Below are 21,227 nucleotides of genomic sequence, written 5' to 3'. Positions count from 1 at the left end.
GAAGAGGAGTGACAAGCCACATCTTTTTTGTTTCTCATCTCCAGAATATATAATATTTTTAACTCAGTAAAAAGCCTTGGTCCTCACTGAATGAGCAGGTTTTTTTCAGATCAGACTATGCAGTCCCCATTGCTGACCTCCACGAAGGTAAAAAAAGACTGATAAAACCACAACACTTAGATGAGTCACACGAATCATATCTTTGTATCCTATGCTCCTGCCTATACATGCCAGAGGACTTTGCGAAGCATTTGCTCTGCAATTGTTTAGGCCAGTTTGGCATTTAACATTAAGAAAAACATCCTGCAAAGCATTTACTGTGGGCAGGGAATGTATTCATGTGCGAATATAAAGATCTAGACACCTGCCCAGGACTTCAAAGCTAGCCTGTCTAGTAGGCTTTTCTAGGACAGATCAATTACAGTTTTGAAACGAAATTAAGGCAGCCAGTGTTGTAACACAGACAGTACTGTCTGAAGGCTCTAAACCGAGAAGAGCTGAATCCATCTGCAAAGTACTGTGAAAATGTTAACAAATTAGAAATAAACACATTGCTTTTGGTTTTATACTGTTACTCTTTTTCAGAAGAGGTCCCTGCAAACAAGCAGAAGGCAGAAGCTGTCAGAGTAGAAACCATGCCCTTCAGCTCATCTGCTACTCACAGGAATAGTGCAGCTGTCAGAATCCCGAGATGCAAACTCCACGTTGCCCAAGTGAAGGATGCCAGCAAGGATTCGAAAAATTCCCATCTGGTAGGAATCGCTAATCCCTGAAAAATGATGAATAAAATGTTTTGAATGGAGAAAGAAGTAAAGAACCACAAGCTGAAGTTGATGAAAAAATTTTATTAAGAAGGCAAAAACTGCCACCGGTGCACGTTCTTTTTCCAGAGAATTTGGTATTTGAAAGTACTGCTTGGCTCCACTTCTATTAAAAACATTTTACAACCAGATGCAAAAAAGATGCATTAAAATGAACTATTTAACTTGTTGTTTCAAAGTGCTTTCTCAGTGACCTCCAATATTGTATACACTACACCAAGGGAATCAACCGTTTATTTATGTTCAGATAACATGTCCTACTCCTACATGAGATATGTGACTCCACTGCAATTTAAATACCTTCTTAATGCAATAAAAAGTATCTCAATCCCAAAGTTTATCAAACTCCTGTTTTTAAGCACATCAGAGTATGAAGAAAATAATACACACCAACATATAGAAAATGCTTGCTAGTATATTGGATTTGGGATATGATTGTGTTTTACAAATTACCTAGCAAAGTGCAGGCCTGCCTAGTGTTTACCATTTCCTTGGCATCGTCAACACCATCAATCACAGGGCTTCCACCTTGCTTTGTATAGTGAAAGTAATTTGCATTCCCTGTAAGAGAAAAAAACAAATCTGTTACACAACACTGATGCAGAAATTCACACCACATCTGCAAAGCTGTGTAATGATTAAGTTGCTCTTGGCAGAACCCATGGTTTGAAATATGTCAGTATATTTTTTCTCCTGGCTCATAGGACCCACTTATTCTGGAGAAGAATTTTTTCAAGATTTAACCGTGCAAATAAGTTTTCTTAAGCTACCTGGTTCCTACAATATGCCCTCAAGCATATTCTCTACCTAACCTCGGTTCAGACTTCCACACCTGTGGAATAATCACTTTGGAAGCAATTATTCTCCAAGTCTGAGCCAACTAGCCAGGGGGCAGGTGCAGAGTTGACAGCAGCAGCACTTTGTGATTATGTGGCAGGTATTATTATGCTATTATTGCATCAGGATATCTTTAAAATTCTATTTTGCCCATTTTCTTCCCATTTCTAGTTTACCGTATGGTTTAGTCTGATGAGTATCTGTGATCTGTTCTGGCTGAGAAGTCGTGGTTGGAGAACTGACAGCTTCATACCGCTCTGGGGACAGCCCTGGGCTTCACTGGGAGAGCAGTAGCTCTCCTGGGTACTGTGTGAATCTCTATGATTTCAGTGGTCATGCTTCCAGCTGCAGTAACAGACTCCTTTTCTTCTGATCTGATAAGGTTTCAAGAATGCTGAAAGAGGAGTCCGCTAAATGGCTTCTTTAGTTATAATTACATCAGTTCCTTTCTTTCCTGTGTCAGCAGATGTGAATCCTAAATGTGCCAGGATGGTGCAGAAGAGCAGAGAAATGCTTTAAAACCAGAACGATATTTCAGAAATCAGTACTGACAGGCTGTGCAGTTTTCCCACTGTGAAGCCAACTTTTAAAAATATACAAGCAGCACTGAAATTTATATTGAATTTTAAAAATGATGAGGTGATTGCCTGTCCCAAGATCATCCTAATGCCTTTCTTTTACAAAGTACGAGTTCCTGTTAAATAAGAAACCTTTCCTTTATCAACATTTTAATATGAAAAATGAAAAATTTCACTTATCAGTTTTGTGATCACCAAGTTAGCAGAGATGGTAAAGTAGTTGTTGGTAACAGCCCAAGTGAAAGTACGCAGATGCAAAATAAGCTTTTCAGGTGTTTATACCAGAAATGGTCAAATTCTCTAGTAGCTGGAGCCATGAAAAAATGGTTTTAAACGACCAAGAGAAGAGAATTTCACCCTTGCCACTAGAAAGCTACTCTAGAATCCAGGACATAGTAAGTTCTAGTGATTACAACTGCAGTATGTTAAGAGTGTGCTGAATAAACAAATCCGTTGTGTTTTTTAGATGAAAGGAAAGTAAAGTCTGAGATGTGCAATTTTAGTTATTTTCAATATATTTTTGTATTTGAAGGTATAAAAGTTTAGAATTTAAAAGCCAGCAATTCTTCTTTTGGTTCTATGGCTCAAAAAGCTCAGAGATGCTACTTTGTAGCTGCAGTTGCACACCAAAATTAACATGAATTTCATACCTAATCGTAGAGTTTTAAACTCAGGTAATGCTGCAGAGGCACATAGTTGGTAAAAGATGTGGTAATTTCTCTCCTCTTCTGCCTTTAAAAAGAAAGGAATTGATTATTTTTCACAACTTAACAAGTGCCAGAAACATCCATGAGTAGAAAAGAACTATCATGTTTAATGCTTTCTCTAGCATTACATTAAGAGTATAGAAGCCACATGTAAAAAGGAAAGATAAATTAGCATCAATCATTTCCTTCTTGATTAATTTAATCCATTTTCAACAGCAAGAAGCATGCAGACATTTTCATTTCAAAAAAATGTATGATTTCACTTTTCAGAACTGTGGATTACTATTAAATATAGATCAGGATTCTATGGGTGGGTGAAATGATCATACGTAAAAGCTTTTCATTTTCCCAAAATAACTAATACCAGCATTTATAGTAAGCTGGTGAAGTCAGTATCTTTCTTGCCAAGGCAAAGCTGGAATTTTAAAATGAAGGACAAACGCAGCTTAGAAGGTTATGACTCACGACCAGCACCACAATTCTGAACTTAAGCGCTCTAAATTTCATAACTTCAAAACAACAACAAAAAAAAACAGAAAAGGACTCTCAGCTAAACCATCTGCAAGAAGTATCTCTTATTTTTAAAATATACGTGGTACTTCATGTAACACGCTTACACAAGGCAAACTGTAATTATCTGTTTTATACCTTTAGGCAGCCAGTCAAGGATAAGTCCGTTTTTACTGAGCTCTAGACTATAAGGTAGGCAAAGATGGAGAGGGAGTGTGGGAGACAGGTTGCGGATTGGTCCACGTATGAAATACCAAAATGAAGAGAGTTCAAGAAGGATGAAACTACATATTCTTATTTGCCTAAATAATGGCAATTAAGACTCATCCATAATTATTGCAACAGCAGTGGGTTTTAACAAGAGATTACAAACCACAACACAGAGCTCTTTTTGAGCATGAGTGGTTTTTCTGCTAGGTTTTGAAGGCCTATTCATTCTATAATACTATGGTATGCACAAACTCATATCTAGTAGTGCACTGAAGATATTTCATGTTTAAATACACAGCCTTTTTAATACACATTTTACAACTACAAATAATTCATATAATGCAGGGCTGACTTGGTTTTCCTTCTCTCCCTGCTCCCACACGTGCTGTATTACAAATACACTATTACAGCCATCTCTTAGGAGAAATACTTAATATCAAAAGCAATAGCTTTTTTTTATAGCACAGTCACACAAATATACAATAAGGAGACTGCATCAGTATTACCTGAAACACCACTCTTGATTTTTCCAAGAGGTAAGTTCTCATGTTAGCACCAATGATTCGATACCTCTTATCAAAACCAATTTCAATGTATTTCCCAAAGCGACTGCTGTTGTCATTCCTTGTAGTTTTGGCATTTCCAATAGACTGAAAAAAAGGGAATATTGTAAAGGTTAAACAGCTTTTAGAAATTATGAAATCTACTTAATCATCTATGTGGCTCACAAACACTTAACAACATTAATTCCGTCCTGCTTTCAAAATAATCAAGAATTTATTAAAGAACAATCTCCACCTGATCAGCAAGTTACATCAACATATGGTTATTTCACTGATGCTACATCTGGAGCTGATCTTCCTAGCAATTCTTTCACTTCCACATAGTCCAGTTTTCCAGCTAAAAATCCTTTATTCCTCTCTGAAGTCTCTTAAAAGGAATTAGAGTCTAACAGTATGTTCACATACACCCAGATTTCTTCTAAGGACTTAATAAAACTACAACAATTATTTCGCACTGTATATATTCATATATGTATGTGTACAGACATATGTATAGTACTTGCAACCTCTGTAAATCTACCTATCATAAATCCATAGCCCAGCAAACAGCTGCTATGTTCTGTCTAAGTTTACTGTTGTTATTACTCTATAATCAACTACATTTCCAAACTACTTCTGCAAACATATAATAATAAAATATTTACTGTGTGCCTAAATATAATCTAAACGTTAGCACGTACAGACTCACATCGTTTGCCTGAAACTGAATCTCTTCCATGGCAGCTTGATTTCTGATTCAGAGAGAGTCTTCACCGCTTCCCTATGTGCCTAACTTTCCTAGATTAATTCAGTACAGCTTCATATACAATAAACAATATTTAATGTATTTCCTCTATAGTATGTGGTCTTGGGATGCCCAGAGCAAATGATGACTGTGGTTCCTAAACGGTCTTGGTGCACCTCTGCCTTACCTCGTCAGCGTTAGGATTCATCCCGTGATGGGTACCAGCTGGAAATATCAGAACTTTGAGGTATGCAAATTACAACATGCGGAACTTCAAAGCATTTTCTCTTCCCAATTAGATCATGTTTTAGTCATCATAGAGCAATTCACCTTCAAAAAAAATCCTAAAGATATCTCTGTATCAGAAGGAATGGCATTCGGAGTAATTTGGATACAGCACACTTCCTTTTATCATGTGCCACCATGTGTATGTTACCACGTACCTAACTCTGAAGCGCACCATAACTAAAGAATGCAGAGTTGTATCTATGTCCTAGCTTCCTAGTTCATGTAGGCATCCATAGGAACTCTGTACTGAAATAAACCTTGGGAAAAACAAATGAAACCAAATAGCAATGCTGAGTATCGGTACTTCCAATCTGTAAACAAAAGGCCAGTGACTCGGTAAGGGTTAGCAGGGTACAGCACGGGAAGCGGGGATTAGACTTTCAGAAACCCCATTACAGCAGCACGCACGCCTGGCTGAGCAGATGTCAAAGTGGGTATCACATGAACAGTTGCTATAAAGGATGTAAGAACAAATTCCATCTCTGCAGTTCTAAGAAATACTGAATTCATTCAAACTGAGCATACTCAACCTGGATTTCTGGTGCTTTAAAATTATTGCTACTGTGACATATTTAGGTGGTGGTGGTAGCAATAATATTGCAATATTTTCAGAAACCAATTATTACTTACAAAAACAGTTAAGGAAGTCTTTGGTATTATAAGATTGATTACCAGAGTACATACTAAGCTCTACAATTTGCATAGCTACACAGGGTAACAAAGAATGTGAGGAGGAAATTACATGTAAAGATGTGTTTTAAGACTTGACAATTTCTACATTTGCAGTAGGAAAACTGTATACAATTATTGATTACAAAACTAATTATTCAAATAGTTGCTAGAAATGTATAGTGTATAGTGGCCACTTGATGTTAGAGAGTATTTAGTAGGCAAAGATGATGTGAAATTCTGACGCTAATGATGGTAGCTCATAAAATGAGCTGATATTTAGGTTGTCCAAATAGAAATGAAAAAATAAAATGACCTTCTGCTCCTAAGATTTTATAATCAACTTAGCAAATGAGGAGTTTCCTGTTTCTAAAATGAATTACTCATTTTCTTCCTAATCTACATGGGTTAATTTGTGTTTCTGCTGATTTATCAACTGAAGAGTTTGAAACATTCATTTTGCTATTCTAGAGTCTGTCTCGGTACTAGATTTCACAACACTCACTCGAAAGCTCATTTAAAGTTCAAGTGTTTGAAGTTAAAAGGATAACTTTCATCCAATTATAGCAATGTTTAAAGTAATTGAAATTTTAGTTATACCCAGGTTCATGAAGTTGTTGCTATCCCTAGAAAATAAAAATAAAGCACCACCATTGTTTTTTAGTGGATAAAAAAGGTATGGATGGAAAGTTAATTTCTAGTCCTCAGTTTAAATTTCCTTGCTCTGGAAATAAAACCAGACAATTAGTGGTGAGCTGATGGCCACTGACTGGGAGGTGGGGTCCAAGGAGTGAGAGAGAAGGATGTTTGGTTTAGGCTTTGAGACCAAACAAAAGAAGTGGCCCAGAGAAACATGCAGATGGTTTGTATTTCACCCAGCAAACAAACAGCAAACTGCACACCCCTCCTGCAGAGCCTCTTACCGTAGCTGTTGCTTAGCAGACAGACAGTGAGGACACGGCAGCCTGCCTGGCCCCAGGTACCACCGCCGTGGCATGCAGGGGAAGGCAGAAGGGGCATTCGGCACCCCGGTCATGTTAGCCACACACCAAATCTCAACGTAGCCAAGGATGGTAGGACACACTGCAAACGCTGGAGCACTGAAAGGAGTACTCTGGGATTAGCTCACACCTGCAAAACTGCCATTGCTCCCCCAGGCCCAGGCTGCTCCCGCTGGGGTAAGGGCAGCTCAAGACAAGGCTCAGGTCCCCTGGCTTCCTCCCACAGCTGGGCATTTAGATCCCACAACAGCAGAGTCCACTGCTCATCATGGCACAGCTTGTTTTATCCCACAAAACAGTTTCAAAACACCACACAGCACCACAAACCAGGCACAATTACCTTGTGACAGAACACACACAACTGTGATGGGGCAGCTAGAGTTTGAGTATCATGAACTCCTCACACCAGGAGGAAAGAAGAAATAAAATATAGGTCATTTTTAACAACACCTGAGAAATAAAACAATGGCAGCATTTTGCATTTCACATTTCACTGTGTGCACTCCATTTACTCATGTCTATCCACTAATACTTCACACTATTGCATAGAGATGCTAAACATTTACCCAGGCATCAGTTGTCCTAAGCATTTTCTTAGGTTGTCTACAGGCAGGCACATGTGCGTGCCTATGGACAGCACTACTTCCCTCCAAGGAATTCCCCCAAGACTGTTTCTCTCTGGTGAATCATTTCTTAACATAGTTCCTTAACTTCAGCTACAACTTGAATCTACACAAAAGCAAAGACACAAAAACCAATTCAGATGAGCCTAAGAAATGTTTTCTGCTTGGCCACGACATCAGAATTACAGCCTCTCTTGAGCTTCCTGGAAAACAGAGATCCTGCAGCAGGAGGGAACTGTACATGTTATCTCACAGTCTACTGCCAGCACCTGTGCTCCCAAGCCAAAGGCTTTGGGACTTGACTACTGTTAGTTATACATATTTCCAGAACTGAAACATTTGTCTGAGCTAAATATAGCAAAATTACACTTTCTGTCGTGTTTTTCCCCCTCTGAAAGAAACTGTGTGCATCTCATGTAACTTTGCTTTCGCAGTCTATCTTCCCTAATCACATTTCCTATAATTGAACATTTGCTGTATTCAACAACTCTCTTCACTTCAAAGTATAATCTACCTGCCCCCACTGTGTGATGTACATGTTCGGTGGGTAAGACCAGAAGTTTTAATCCTCTTTGGAATTTTACACACAAAACCATACTTCTGCGCTTGCATTTGGTCAGCAGTCTGGGAACTACCAGTGTTACACAGCTGAATAGATTTAAAGCAGTATTCATGTAAAAATTACTTTGTTATGTGAAATACATTAACAATATTGAAACACCTCTTGGTAAATGGATTAAAAACAAAATTTTAAAATATATTTATTCTAGATTCTTTGATCCTTAAAAAAAAGTATGGATTGCTCTCCCTATTGAAAACTTATGTTAGCCCCAGAATAATAACTGCAGCTGGAGGGTGGGGGTTAGTGCAGTAGCTCTCTTACCTCCATGATGGGGTTGGAGGCCAAGACCTTCTCCTCAACATTGGCTTCACTGGCAGATCCACTGACCGTGGCAAAGTACCTCATGGCATACTTAGCAGAGACAGTCTTTCCTGCTCCAGATTCCCCACTGACGATGATTGACTGATTCCGCTCATCTCTGAAACACAAAGACATATTAATTACCAGCTGTTCTCTCAAGGCCACTTATTTTTTGTGTCCCCAACTTGGCAACAACCCTTGCACCATAAATGTTAGCAATACAGCAGTAATGTAAATGCACGTGGCAGAAACAAGGTTGTTAGTGCCCAAGCTGCCTGAAGGGCTGACTGGGCTGCCGGCGGCCAGGGTGCCCGGTCAGGGCTGACGCTGCCGCCACAGCCCAGCCAGCCAGCAGAGCCGCTCCAGGGAACCTGGCTACAGCAAAGTGCCTGTTACCACTATTCACTACATGCTCCTGCAGCTACTTCTATCCAGAGCCTCTGCTAAAGCGCTCCACTAAATTATCAGCACTCATTAGTAAAGATCATTAATGCCATCCTACAGATAGAGAAATCAACAGCAGAGTCAGCAACAGAAACCTTTCATCCTTCTGATCTAATCACCAACTTTCCCCAGAATTGTTCTGAACCTGAAAAATACAAGCAGGGCTGTTCAGGACATAAATAGCAGCTCTGGAGCAAAGACGATCCCTTCATTGTGAAGCAATTCCTTCTCATTTAAAAAAAATAATCTCCATCTGCTACTAAAAACAATTTTCTCTCATCTCTAAGAGGGGCTCTAACCCATAACCCCAACTGTACAAATATAAACACACTACAAAATAACAAGGATAGAAATTAGCATTTATATGGTTTTTATTTTAAAAGATCCAGGCTATAAATGCCTTATACAGTATTTTATATTTCCAAAGCAAAAGCAGTTAAAATTAATTATATTTCAAAATACTCCTATGAGCTGTGTGAGCTTAACTCTATCTTACATACTGGAAAAGTGGAGAAAGAAGGAAAGTATCTATTTTTACCCTAAAAGAAAACCTAGATCTTCAGAGCTGGGGCTGGAACATAGAACGTATGGCCAAGGCCCCGACCAGGCTGCACTTACAGCACAGTAACTGTGAATGAAATTTCAGGCCACACATGTTCAAGGCAGCACATAAACAGTCTGCACTGCCTCTGAATGCCTGCTTGAGGCCACCAGTAAACTCTACACAGGGGGAAGGAAGAACTATGCATGGAAAAACTATTTGTGGTTTCTGTAGCCTAAAGTCCTCCAGATCTGGGGTTCTATTTCTGAGATGGTCAAAAAAAAAAAAGCAGCTGATGATATTACGAAGCTAAATCACAGATCACATTGTTACTCTCAAGCTGCTACCTATCTTCTAAAACACTGCCAAGTCCCCAGATAACAGCACAACTCCAGCATCTACTTTGTGTTGCAACGACGATGTGGGCTAAAGGAGCCACTGCTTGCGTCACGCATCTCCGGGAGAGGCCAGAGGTGGGATTCATTTCACTGAACGAAGGCATTGGCGGAAGAGATTTTCCACATTTTGGTAAAAGCAAATTACTTGAAATGGCTGGGTGCTGATGTAAATTTAATAGAAAAGTGTTAAGATCAAAGCAACCTAATTCTGTGTTCTCGACTCCCATTTAACACATGCGGTAGGTGCGAATGACTGCAGCACAGTTCACACATTCACACACACCAAGCTGTCAGTCTCCATGGGAAAGCTGTGGGAAAGTGTAACTACTCAGCTTGGTACCAGGTTGTGTGTAGTCCAGGGTACACAGGCTGGACTGCCAGAGACGCCAGCCGTGGCCACAGGGAAATGAAAATGCCCACCGATGAGACCTCTTGTTACAGCGGCCATCAAGCCTGCCATGCACGCTCCTGAGTGAGACCTGTGGTGCCTGGGAAGGCTTGCAGCAGCGATGAAGATTTCCAGCTGGGAAAGGAAGAAGAAACACTCTTGCTTCTTCCCCATTCCCCCTCCCAGAGTCCACCAGCACTAGAGAGACATGTGTGAGGGACAGCCTGTAGCTCTGCATGTCAGGAGGTAAGTTATATGGATGCTCACGTTAAAAAGAGCAGCAAAAAGACATGGGACAAGTCCAACCAAAGGCATAACATCTAGGCTTAAATGGGACAACCGATAACAATCAATCTTCCTTACACACAGACAGTTCCTGCAGTGAGTCAAAACCAGAGAACAATTTCCTCATAGGACTGGCAGTGCGCTCTCTTTTATTCCTCATGTGTTCTTTCACATAGAAAAAAGCCAAACCATATCATTATGAAATATGAAACTTCTGGTCTGATTTCAGGAGCTGCCTAACACAGGAGATGGGCAACGACATAACAAGCCTTTCATTTGTAGATCACCAGCTCTGTTTCGTGTATTAAATATCATTAAATATATGAACACTCATAAAGCTCAAGTCCTATGAAATGTATCCTCTGATGATGAAGCTTATTTTTAGTTTAGTTCCCAAAGCACAGAAGGCTTTCAGAAAACAAAGTAACACAGCTTCAGTACTACAGACTTCTTACAAAACTGTCAACAAAAAACTAGCTCTGTTGCCAAGAGAGGAACATCAAAATAAATGTGTCTCATTCTAATTGTCACATCCCTGAAGGACGTGTGGGAGCGTGGAAAGCGCACGCTGGTTTTGCAGTCCCTAGTCCCTCCTTGGGAGCTCAGGAGCAGTAGGAAGCACTCATCTCTTTACAGCACTGCAGAGGAGGGAGCTCCATGTTTTCAAAGGCAGTAATGAAAAAACGAGGTTGAGATAATTTCTCCTTAAGAATACTGTTGCTAATTAGCCCAGAGTTTCCTTCCCTAACGTCATAAGATACGAAGACGTACTCTTCTCCTTAGCACTCATTCATGTGCTCAGGAGTAAGGGATCCATTATTGTATTACTGTATAAGTACACATACACAAACACTTCTCATAAATTCGCCTAGAGAAGATACGGCTGGCTCTGTGCAAGCTGAAAACGTTGCTGCCATCTCTTCTGCAATGAGTATTTGTGTTTGCAGCAGCTATGGCAATCATGAGAAACAAAGGGCTCGCTCACTGTCTGCAGGGGAGTCCTCTCACATCGCCCTGCCAGCGCTCCATCCACGCTCAGAGCCACTCTTGTCTTCAAAAGTACATTAGTCCATTGTTTTCCTTTAACACACTGGAGTGACCACCCTCTAGCATATTATTCTTTCTGCTTTTTGGCAGAGAGAAAGGAAAACACAACAGAAGAGCCAAGATCACACGTGACACTTGAAGAAGGAGAAAGGACAGCGTAACACAACACCCCAAACACAACAGCAGCAGGGGATGAGCTGTTACTGCCACAACTTTAAAGAAACAAAATGCCACACTGAAAAGGAAATAACAAGTAAAATAGAATCAAAATACCTTGGAAAGTGCACGAAATGTGGTGAGAAATATTTTTAATGGTTTGGTATAAGCAATGGTCAGTCTAAAATACAACCTCTGCTTATGCCAAACAAAATTTTCATAAGCAGGCTGCATTAAAAACAAAACAAAACGACAAAACAAAGGGAAAAATCCCCAGAAAACACAAGTAATGACACCCTGAGTTCTTTTTCAGGTATAAATAACAATTTTGGAGTTATTTGTAGCTAAATCATTAGCCCCCAACCTTTGACCTGACATTTTGAGCATTTAACATGTCACCAGCCAGAAAAAAAGCGATAATTAAAACTTTCAGCCAATGAAACAGGTAAGTAGGGCAAGAGCGTTATGTGTGACACCACTTTGCAGCCTGATACCACAATCCATTATCTATGCAATACTTCATCATCTTGGAGCTTTTTCTCTGAATAAAGCACATAATTAGATGATTTTAAAATTAAGATTACTTCTGAATGGCAGGAACATTTTAATTATGCTTTTATAAGGAGAAATGAGGGAAAGCAAGCTGGGAGACAAGAAGGTGGAGGAGTCCTCTTTCACCCAGAGGTGGATAACAATGGGACCCCAGGATACAGAACTACACTACAGTGATACGATACTAAGTCAAATTATCTTGACAAGAGGTGTTCATCCCCAGCAGAGTGAAACAGATTGACCGGGAGCAGTTCACCAGTCACAGAAACACAAAGTGTTATGTTCAGGCATCGGTCAGGATCACATTCAGCTCTTGCCATTTCTGAACAGTGCAGAAGAATGAAGGAATGACAAAACCACAACAAAACTTCAGTTTTCAGATGACAGGTCCATACATTTCACAAGCTGAAATGTGAAATGATACGCTGAGATTGCTTGCAGTAGAAGGAGACTTGATTCAGAAATCTTCCATATCCATTCTCTCAGGCCTGTCCTTTAAGAGTCACGTGAGGGTAACAGCTATTTCTTGTCAAATAGAAGAACAGTAACACACTATGGAATAAATAACTGATAATTTAAAATAGTGTTATCTATCGCAAAAGTAATGCTGATGTCTAATTTTGAAAAGTAATATTCAGAGATGCTGTATCCAAGCCATATACAACTCCACTCCTTATGACAAGTAATGGCCATAGACTAAGCAATAAATGTCACTAATTTTTCATATCATAATTCTGGTAAAGTATAGAAACAGATTTGTGCATAGGCTGGTAAATTTTTAAGACAATTTTGCCTTACCCACAAAATTCTGTCGACAAGCAATATGTTTATGAGGAAATTCACTGTCAAGAGTACCAAAACAGAATAGATGTAGACCTACCTAACTCCTGGAAGCTTGAGATTACAACCTACATTCCAGCAGGGTTTTTTTTATGCTTCGAAAAACTATTGCAAAATTCAACACTGAAGATAGCTTCTGCTCAAAAGAGGTTCAGCACGGGGGAAAAAAAAGAGTGCTACAAACTGACTTGAGATACCTTACACGCAAACCTTACAGAAAAGGGTTTTGCAGAATATGAAGGAAATGACAATGCACAAGAAACAAGAAAGTGGGTAAAAAAAAAAAAAATCTTGTTTTCAAGATGTGAAAAAAAACCTTTGTTGAGAATGTACACATATCTTAATGCAATACTTTTCATAGCATTGACTACTACTAACTTTAAATTCTGCATTTCATAGAAATGTAAGGGAGATACTTTCAGAAGGGCTCAGAATGGAGAAAATGCTACTCCCATGAGGTCACAGCTGTCAGCTTCAGTGGGAGCGAGAGCAAGGCTGTCCCTGGGCACCTTCAATGTGTAGAGTGCTGCAACAACACTGACTAATCATTGTTAGTTGTCATTATCTAAGACAGCTTTTAATCATTTCAGTTGACCAACCAGAGTTGTCAATTTTCAAACAATTTTCATTCCTTAAGATCACTACACCCACTGAAGCTGGTTCCCTCAAAAACCAAAACATCTTACTGCATCACAGACGTTATTTCCATAGCAAACTGTCCAAACAAATCAGGATAATCAAGACATATAGACTGAAAAATCCCTACAGATATCTTTGTTTACCTTCTTCTACACCAATAGAAAACCTCTCTAGCAGCAACTCTAAACCAGTTAAAAACCTACCCATCAATAAGCATTTCAGAGGGGATTAAAGAAGCCCAGAACTATTCAATTTAATCATCAAAGCACAACATTGTTTTTGTGTTTTTTCACTTCCTATGACTGATACATCAAATGTATCACTTGATCTTGTCTTTCAGACTCATGACTCCACAGCAAATAATGTCAAATAGATGTATATAAGCATACACACCACAAAAACATCAGCCTGGGAAAACAAACAAAAGGAATACAGAATTATTGGCATCAACCTCAATATTCGTATCAATCCATCCATACCCAAGACACCAGCATCTCTACCTGGCAAAAGTGTATCACTGACAGATGATTTTAGAAGATTCTGATACGGCCTTTGAAATGCTTGCCTGTGATGAACTACTTCTAAGTTGAGTCGTCTCAATGCCATATAACACAGATGAGACTGGCAGAAAAGATCAGAGTGAGACATCCTTAACAGAAAATAAGGAGACGAAATACCAGGGCAATTTGATGAGAAGAACATTAGAACTTACTTTGCCTTTGATCCTAAATCATCTACATTTGTTAACCTTGAGGACACTGTCACGGCGCTGATGTTTTTAAGGAAGCTTCTTGTCAGGGTAATTTGAAGGCCAGCACCTTCAGGACACCCTCTCCCCTCACTGCTCCAGCGCTAAGAGGTTTAATCAAATCTACTGCCTTTTTTTTGTGCAGTTGCTACTGGTTTCTTCTTTTCTTTTGGAATAATAAGTTTAGGTTATGGCTAAGGGCACCAACCCCATGGCATACGCCAGTTTCATTTTTTATTTAAATCAAACCAGCACAAACTGCTGCTAGAGACCTGATCCTGTGATCTTCAAACATTGAAATCTCCTACTGCTTCAATACAAGAACACAATAAATAGCTTTTATTTAATCTAGCAGTGATAATCTGGTCTGCTTTACCTCACTGCTGTTCCTCTACGGCAGTTCCGTGGTAATAAGGTAGACTTTTAAGCCTGAAATTGCTTTACATTTTCAAAACAGTGAATTTTGAATGATCAAAGAACCTGACGGAAACTCCCAGGGAAGGAACCTGTGACTCAGGGAACATTTGGGACAGATCCTGTTCTCTGTGTAGACACGTAATCACCACTAACATCAATGTGCACTGTGCCCATCAAAGACAGAATTGGAACTCAGTGATATGCCATCCTACAGCTGAATTACAGCAGCAGGAAGACCAAGCCAAGAAAATAACTTAAAAACTAATGACACTGCTGAAAGGTCAGATAGGACTCATGCTGCAAGGCTGGCGTGTCTGAAATCTTGCTGTACCTGCCATTAGCTGCAGTTACTTTGAGAGCCACAGGATTAACCAGGGACCAATACAAACCTAGTTTAAGCTAAGTGACATGTTTTACGCCCTACACTATAAAGCAGATTTGCAAACTGTGCAAGGATACACGTACATACATGCAGCTGACATGATCAAGGGTCTCCAGCAATGCCAACATAACTCTGACCTAAGTAAGCATCCTATTTTTTGCAATCAGTCTCTCAGCATCCCAGTTGCATATTTGTGACAGCATATGACCAAAATAACCTGCAGTATCTACAGTCGGAACATTCATACATCTTTGTATCTGAGAGCATGACTAAATAAATCTGTTTAGTAAAGATCAGTTTCCCCCCATGAGGCAGCTATGACAAAAACAAAAGCACAAAAAATTTTACCAAGTAACTTCCTCATTGATAAGATGAAATAAAAGGAGTTTACACAATGCACTGAAAATAAAAGCAGTGTGGAAGTGCTAAATATCATTGTAATTGCTTTATCGATGTTCCCAAATAACTTAGAAGTATTGATGTTATAGGAATAGAGAAATACATCTAATACTCCACCCATTCCAAACAGCTTATTCAGTTTTGCAATAATTACCGACAAAAGATTTTAAACTTCTTTCTTGTGAAATCCATCAGCTTTCATCAGGTATCAATATAAAGTTAATTGAGTTCTCTGTAGTATCGAATGTTTTGTGAGCTTCACAGAAAGCAGCTTGATTAACTTAGTAAGAAATTTAGGAGGGAACTTGCCAGCCGCAGGCGGCCAGCCCCAGCAGGCTAAAGGGAGCGCTGTCCTCACGGGACTGGGCCTCTTCTGACATAGGAAAGAGGGTGCATAGCAGATGAACACAGGGAAAAGAATAAAGCAGCAGCAGGACAAACGTGTGGTGTAAGATGAAACGATAAGATTTTCCACACCTCATCGAAGGCTCACTAAATAGGTCTGACTTCAATAAATGTTGAAATAAACACTGTGTTTCCTAAAAATACCAGTGATTGTAAACTTGAAACCAAAATATGTCCGTTTTTTTTTTTTTCCTAGAACACTCTTCTTTTTTCAGCACGAAACATCATTTTGGAGAGACACAAGGATTTTTTTTTGCAGAGCTCACAGCCTGCTCTCTCCCCAAGACCTGCCTCTCCAGTCCCCTGTCAGGGCAAGTCCCAGGTCCACTCTTTGGGCAATTGTGCTCCACTTTTGTGTGATGCTTCTGTTGTTACAGTTATTTTCTTTTAGAAAAGACCAAAATTGCTCTTTACACTTACCCTAAAATGAAAGGCAGCTGTAAAACCACCAGCCTCGGAAGGCTTAACTTGAGTCAGTGCAATGTATTTAGCGTCACCTTTGCCGAAGCGCAGCGTTGTGTGGCAGCAAACAAGGCTGGACGTGTTTAGCAGCACCTGTTCAGCACAAAGGCCTTTGAAACTCAGCCCAGGGTGCGCAGCATCTGCTAGAAGCCATTATAAAAACTGGCAACTCTACAAACCCAGAATTTGCTTTTTGAGTAGAAGCAATTTAACTGTTCAATAAATAAATAAACAAGAATTCATTCAGCAGTTTTCTAATGCTCTCGGACCGATCGAAAACAGCAGCAGCCAGGTCTGGCTAGCCTTCCTGTGACCTCTCTCATCGAGGGCAGAAGGCAGTATCTTGCCCTTCCTCAACCTTCTGAACAAACTATTTTAATCACAAAGTTATCTGCATCCCTAAATAAGTTCCGTTATCCCCTGCTTCTGGATTTGGCTCTTGGCCTCCTTAACATGGGAAAGCATCCCCATTTTGTCCTCTTACTTCCCAGCTGCTTCCTATAGCCCACATAACGCAAGCACACCTTTCCACCCCCTTTACGTAGCTGCTGAGCCCCTCTCCTGGGAGGTCACCTTCCTCTGGAGAAGTCTCCCCTGCAACCAGGCAGCACCGATAAATGCCACCCCAGCGCTCTACCTTCCCCTGTACTGCAGGAAACCCTTTTCCCTCATTTTTAAAGTTTCCTCCTTGCAGTGCTCCTTTGCACAGCGGGCACAGCCCCTCCCTCCCCACAGAGCCACGTCACCCCAGCATTCCCAGTGCCGAAGCCTCCAAATCCACTTGTATTGGCACATCCCAAAAGGTGTGGCCTGACACAGATAATTTTTTTTCCACCCTCAAAGGGCTGTTGTGTGGATTAACAAGGTAACTTTCATAAAACACCCAGAATGTGCAAAGTGCTAGGTAAGCGCTAAGGATTATTATTAGAGACTAAAGTGCTTTGAACCTTTCTGTGGCGATGTGATCGGGGTGGGGGGGTGTGCGGGAAAAGCAAAGAAGCAGCGAGTTCCTAGTGCTATGCTCCAGGAGCAAGAGTCACTTCTTGCACAGAACAGCAGCCACATTTCTTGGTCTGTTCCACCTGCACACCCTGTAGCTATCGGTTTATTTTGACTATCTGGATTTAACATGCTCTGACCTGACACATCCCAGTCTTCACAGACTCCACGCATTAACAACTCAGAGACATGTTCAGCTGCACCTTGAGTCATAACAATTGCTCCCGACTAAGCACTAAATTAATTCTTTGTCAAATCATTTATTTTTAATAGGCATGAAACAAACCATGTTCTTTAACCACATTTCTAAATATATTTCCAGTGTAACCGGTTTTTTAAGCCTAACAGCATTTCTCACTGACATCTTCTTTAGCTGCTAGAGAAAAGAGGATGTTCTGAGCACAGGACCAGGGACTGGAAGCTCAACGCCTGGGACCAACTCTGGGCTGATCCAGGCATGGCCACAGAACACCATCTCTGCCTTTCCTGTCTTCTAAACAAGCAGAAATTGATATACCAGGATTAGAGGAGACAGACTTTGGTGAATGCTTGTAAAGCACCTGGAAAGCATGAAGCCTTCCATGAAAGCAAACGTTATTATGCAATATATGTTACCTGGCACAGACACCCCTTAATGCTGCAGGAAACGGAGGCATGCAAAATATAGCATGTTAATTTTTGTATATTGAAAACAAATTAGCTTTGGAAGTATGTTACTGGGAAACCATTTAACTGCTGCACTATCAATTACACACTCTATTCTCACATATTTTACTGTCAAGATGGTGTGATCAAGTCATCAGACACTGGATCAGGACTTCCGATTCAGGGGCTCTGTGCCCTGCTTTTGCCACCTTGGTGAACTCACCAAAGTTGCTCTCCCACTCCCCACATCTGTTTCAACTTATAAAACGGAAATAATGATACTCATCCCTTCTGTAGAGGACTTAGAGATCTGCTCATGCAAGTGCCAAACGAAGGTGAGATATTACTATTACACATAACCTGAATTCTCTTGAGTCCGATCCAGCTGCAAACTCAGCCACTCTGAAACACCTCAAGTTCTTAAGCATCTTTTGGTTCTCTTCAACAGCAGCTTGGTAAAAACGTTCTGCAATACTCTCAAAACCGGCAGATATACTTTTTTTTAAATTAACAAATCGCACCACTTGCCATTTTAATTGTATCCAGGAAACACAGCTCTTGATTGTAAAAACAGCAAAAGGTGAAAAGATAATGAATTGACAGTAACATCTCTCGACACATACAAATGAAGAAAACTGAGGTCAGCACATGCTGCAAAATCATGACAGATTGCACTCCAGAGCAGACAAAGATGAGCCAGCACTATGCAACTGATTTATCTAGGGATTAGTCAGAGGTCACTCCCGCAACAGTTTAGGAAAGCTCATTGCTTAGCTACCAGCAGGACACCTTACATGAACTCTAGCTTCCAGCTATGACCATGCTTAACCCTTTTGTTGCCTAAAAATAATCACTGCTCAGGCAAGTAGGTCCCTGATGTTACATCAAGTGGATTAGCCCATCTGCTGTCTTGTACCCATAACATCATAAAATGTCAGACCCAAAGTATAAGAGACTATTGCAAAATCATCTGTTCTCACCAGAAAGAACCATTTCCCTTTTCATTCTAATTTTAACAACAGAGCCCCCAGAGTATCATCTTTTCAAGGTACATATTTCATTTAAAAAGTCATATGTCAAAGCCATAAACCAAAGAAGGCCCTTGTACGTTTGTATCATGCCCACCACAGCAGGCTCTCATTTCATAACTGGATGCAGATCCGTGATGGGTTGTTAATCATCCCCCTCCCAACTTCTGCCAGGGGAGAAGAGAGTAGCCATTTATCAGACACTTGGAAGCAAAGCAGCAGCTGATCAAACGTGCGTTTTTATAAGAGGACATCATCTTGGGATGCCTGGGATAACTGGAGACTGTCAGTCAAGGTGCTTTCAAAACACCCACTCAGCAGCTCACCAAACTCCTTTTGAAGAAAAAGTGATAGAAAAAAACCTTCCTGTAGCTGAGAGCCATCAGACACATGCTGAAAATCTGACAAAACAGAGAGGCAGCCTGCTTATTAAAGGTAATTTAATGAAAAAGAGACACACTAACATTGAATAAATCATTATACTTTGTCCAAACAGAAAAAAGCAAAACTTTGGAGACTGACGCTTTAAACACCGTTGCTTTCTGTCCTGGTACACATTGAGTTTTATAGGGATCTCACCAGTATGTAATTCTGTTTGCAAACGTTACTTTCACTTTGCTAGACAAGTTTACTAATTCATCAGAAGTAAATCTCCAAGTTAATTTATTAAATTGAAAAGCACTGAACTCTGCTGTATCTGTCATTAACCACAAGTAGAATGGACAAATCAGATCAACAAAGTGCTGATAAAACAAAATACATTATCTTAATTACTGCAATATACCCTTACTAGGCAGGCGAAGCGATCCTGTGTAAGAGTGATTTAGAACTTCTTTCCCTGATGTTAGGAAACTGATAATCATAAGTCTCATACATTAATGCAATTCTTAACAGTTTCAAGAGTATAATCATCAACATCTCCTCTTATTGCAAACCGTACAGTTAAAAATGGAGGCTTCTACTGAATATTACAAAAAAAATGAGCTGTACCTGCTGATGGCTGATTCCTACTGAAGTTGTAATGCTTTCAAAAAAAAAAAAAACCACAACCACAAAAAAAACCAAATACTGGCCAACTGATGCTTTGCCTCAATTTTCATAGTTGCCACGAGACCATGAAGACTGAACTTTTTTTTTTGTTAATAAATTGGAAATGCTGACTTACAAAAGTGGTATGCTTTGTAGTCCAAAGGGCTCAATGCATGCTAACACCTACATGCTGACACTATGGTTTATATTTATGAGACAAAAATCAGTTCTTCAATAATAATTTCCCTCCTTTTAAATCATTTGTCTGCCTTAAACATTGTCCCAAACCTGTATACGTTTGCCCAAATGAAGCAAGCTGTCCATGAACAACACACTGCCTCTCCGGGAGAAGACAGAGACCTCTGAGTGCAGGTGCCAGCTCTTTCCAAAAGCACAACTCTTTACAGCTGTTCCTACAGAACCACAGCAGCCCCCACACCTCTCTGCATGAAAGCCCTGAGGCAGAGGGGAGCCCGTTGGCCAGATCCCCATCCAACCGACCCTGCTCCCTCCCGCTGGGACACGCTCACAGGTGGATCTCCTCCTGCTCAAAGAGAGGAAGAGATCTGCACTGGAACCATTACACCTGAGGTCTGGAGGATCATACAACCCAAACCAATGAAGTCATTGGTAAGTACGAGGCGTACGTAACCCTAAGTCTAACACAATTTAAGTGTAGTTGTAAAACTAGTTCACTGCTTATTTTGGGCACAGAGCAGGAAAGGTGTTGGAAATGAAGCGGTCGGTCAGTGCAGAGGAGCTGTAGGAGTTGGAGACAGAAAAGGAAAAAGGCACAAATATACAGATGAGAAGGGAGAAACAGAAGCGGAGGGCAGAGAGGTGGGGGGAAAAAAGGAAAAAATAAAGAAAAGAAATAATAATCCAAAATGAGATTAGTCTTAAAAGAGCTGTGCACTTTTTCCTGTGCTGAAAAGGACAAGCAGCTACGGAGCAAACAGTCATCGCTTAT

General features: G+C 40.2%; 1 protein-coding gene across 1 annotated transcript in view; it reads right to left on the bottom strand.

Moving 5' to 3' along the window:
* The window catches only part of MYO5A (myosin VA), a 98,422-nt gene that overhangs the window by 48,194 nt on the left and 29,001 nt on the right, over positions 1 to 21,227 (bottom strand). Inside the window, exons 5-9 of the mRNA XM_068410860.1 lie at positions 8,415 to 8,571; positions 4,170 to 4,313; positions 2,887 to 2,968; positions 1,275 to 1,382; positions 663 to 769 (exon numbers count right to left, since the gene is read on the bottom strand). Coding sequence (XP_068266961.1) covers positions 663 to 769; positions 1,275 to 1,382; positions 2,887 to 2,968; positions 4,170 to 4,313; positions 8,415 to 8,571 — 598 coding nt within the window. The remainder of the gene's footprint in view (positions 1 to 662; positions 770 to 1,274; positions 1,383 to 2,886; positions 2,969 to 4,169; positions 4,314 to 8,414; positions 8,572 to 21,227) is intronic.

This window comes from Nyctibius grandis, chromosome 11, assembly GCF_013368605.1.
Source record: "Nyctibius grandis isolate bNycGra1 chromosome 11, bNycGra1.pri, whole genome shotgun sequence".
Classification (NCBI taxonomy): domain Eukaryota; kingdom Metazoa; phylum Chordata; class Aves; order Nyctibiiformes; family Nyctibiidae; genus Nyctibius; species Nyctibius grandis.
This window is presented reverse-complemented; position numbering and strand designations above follow the sequence as displayed.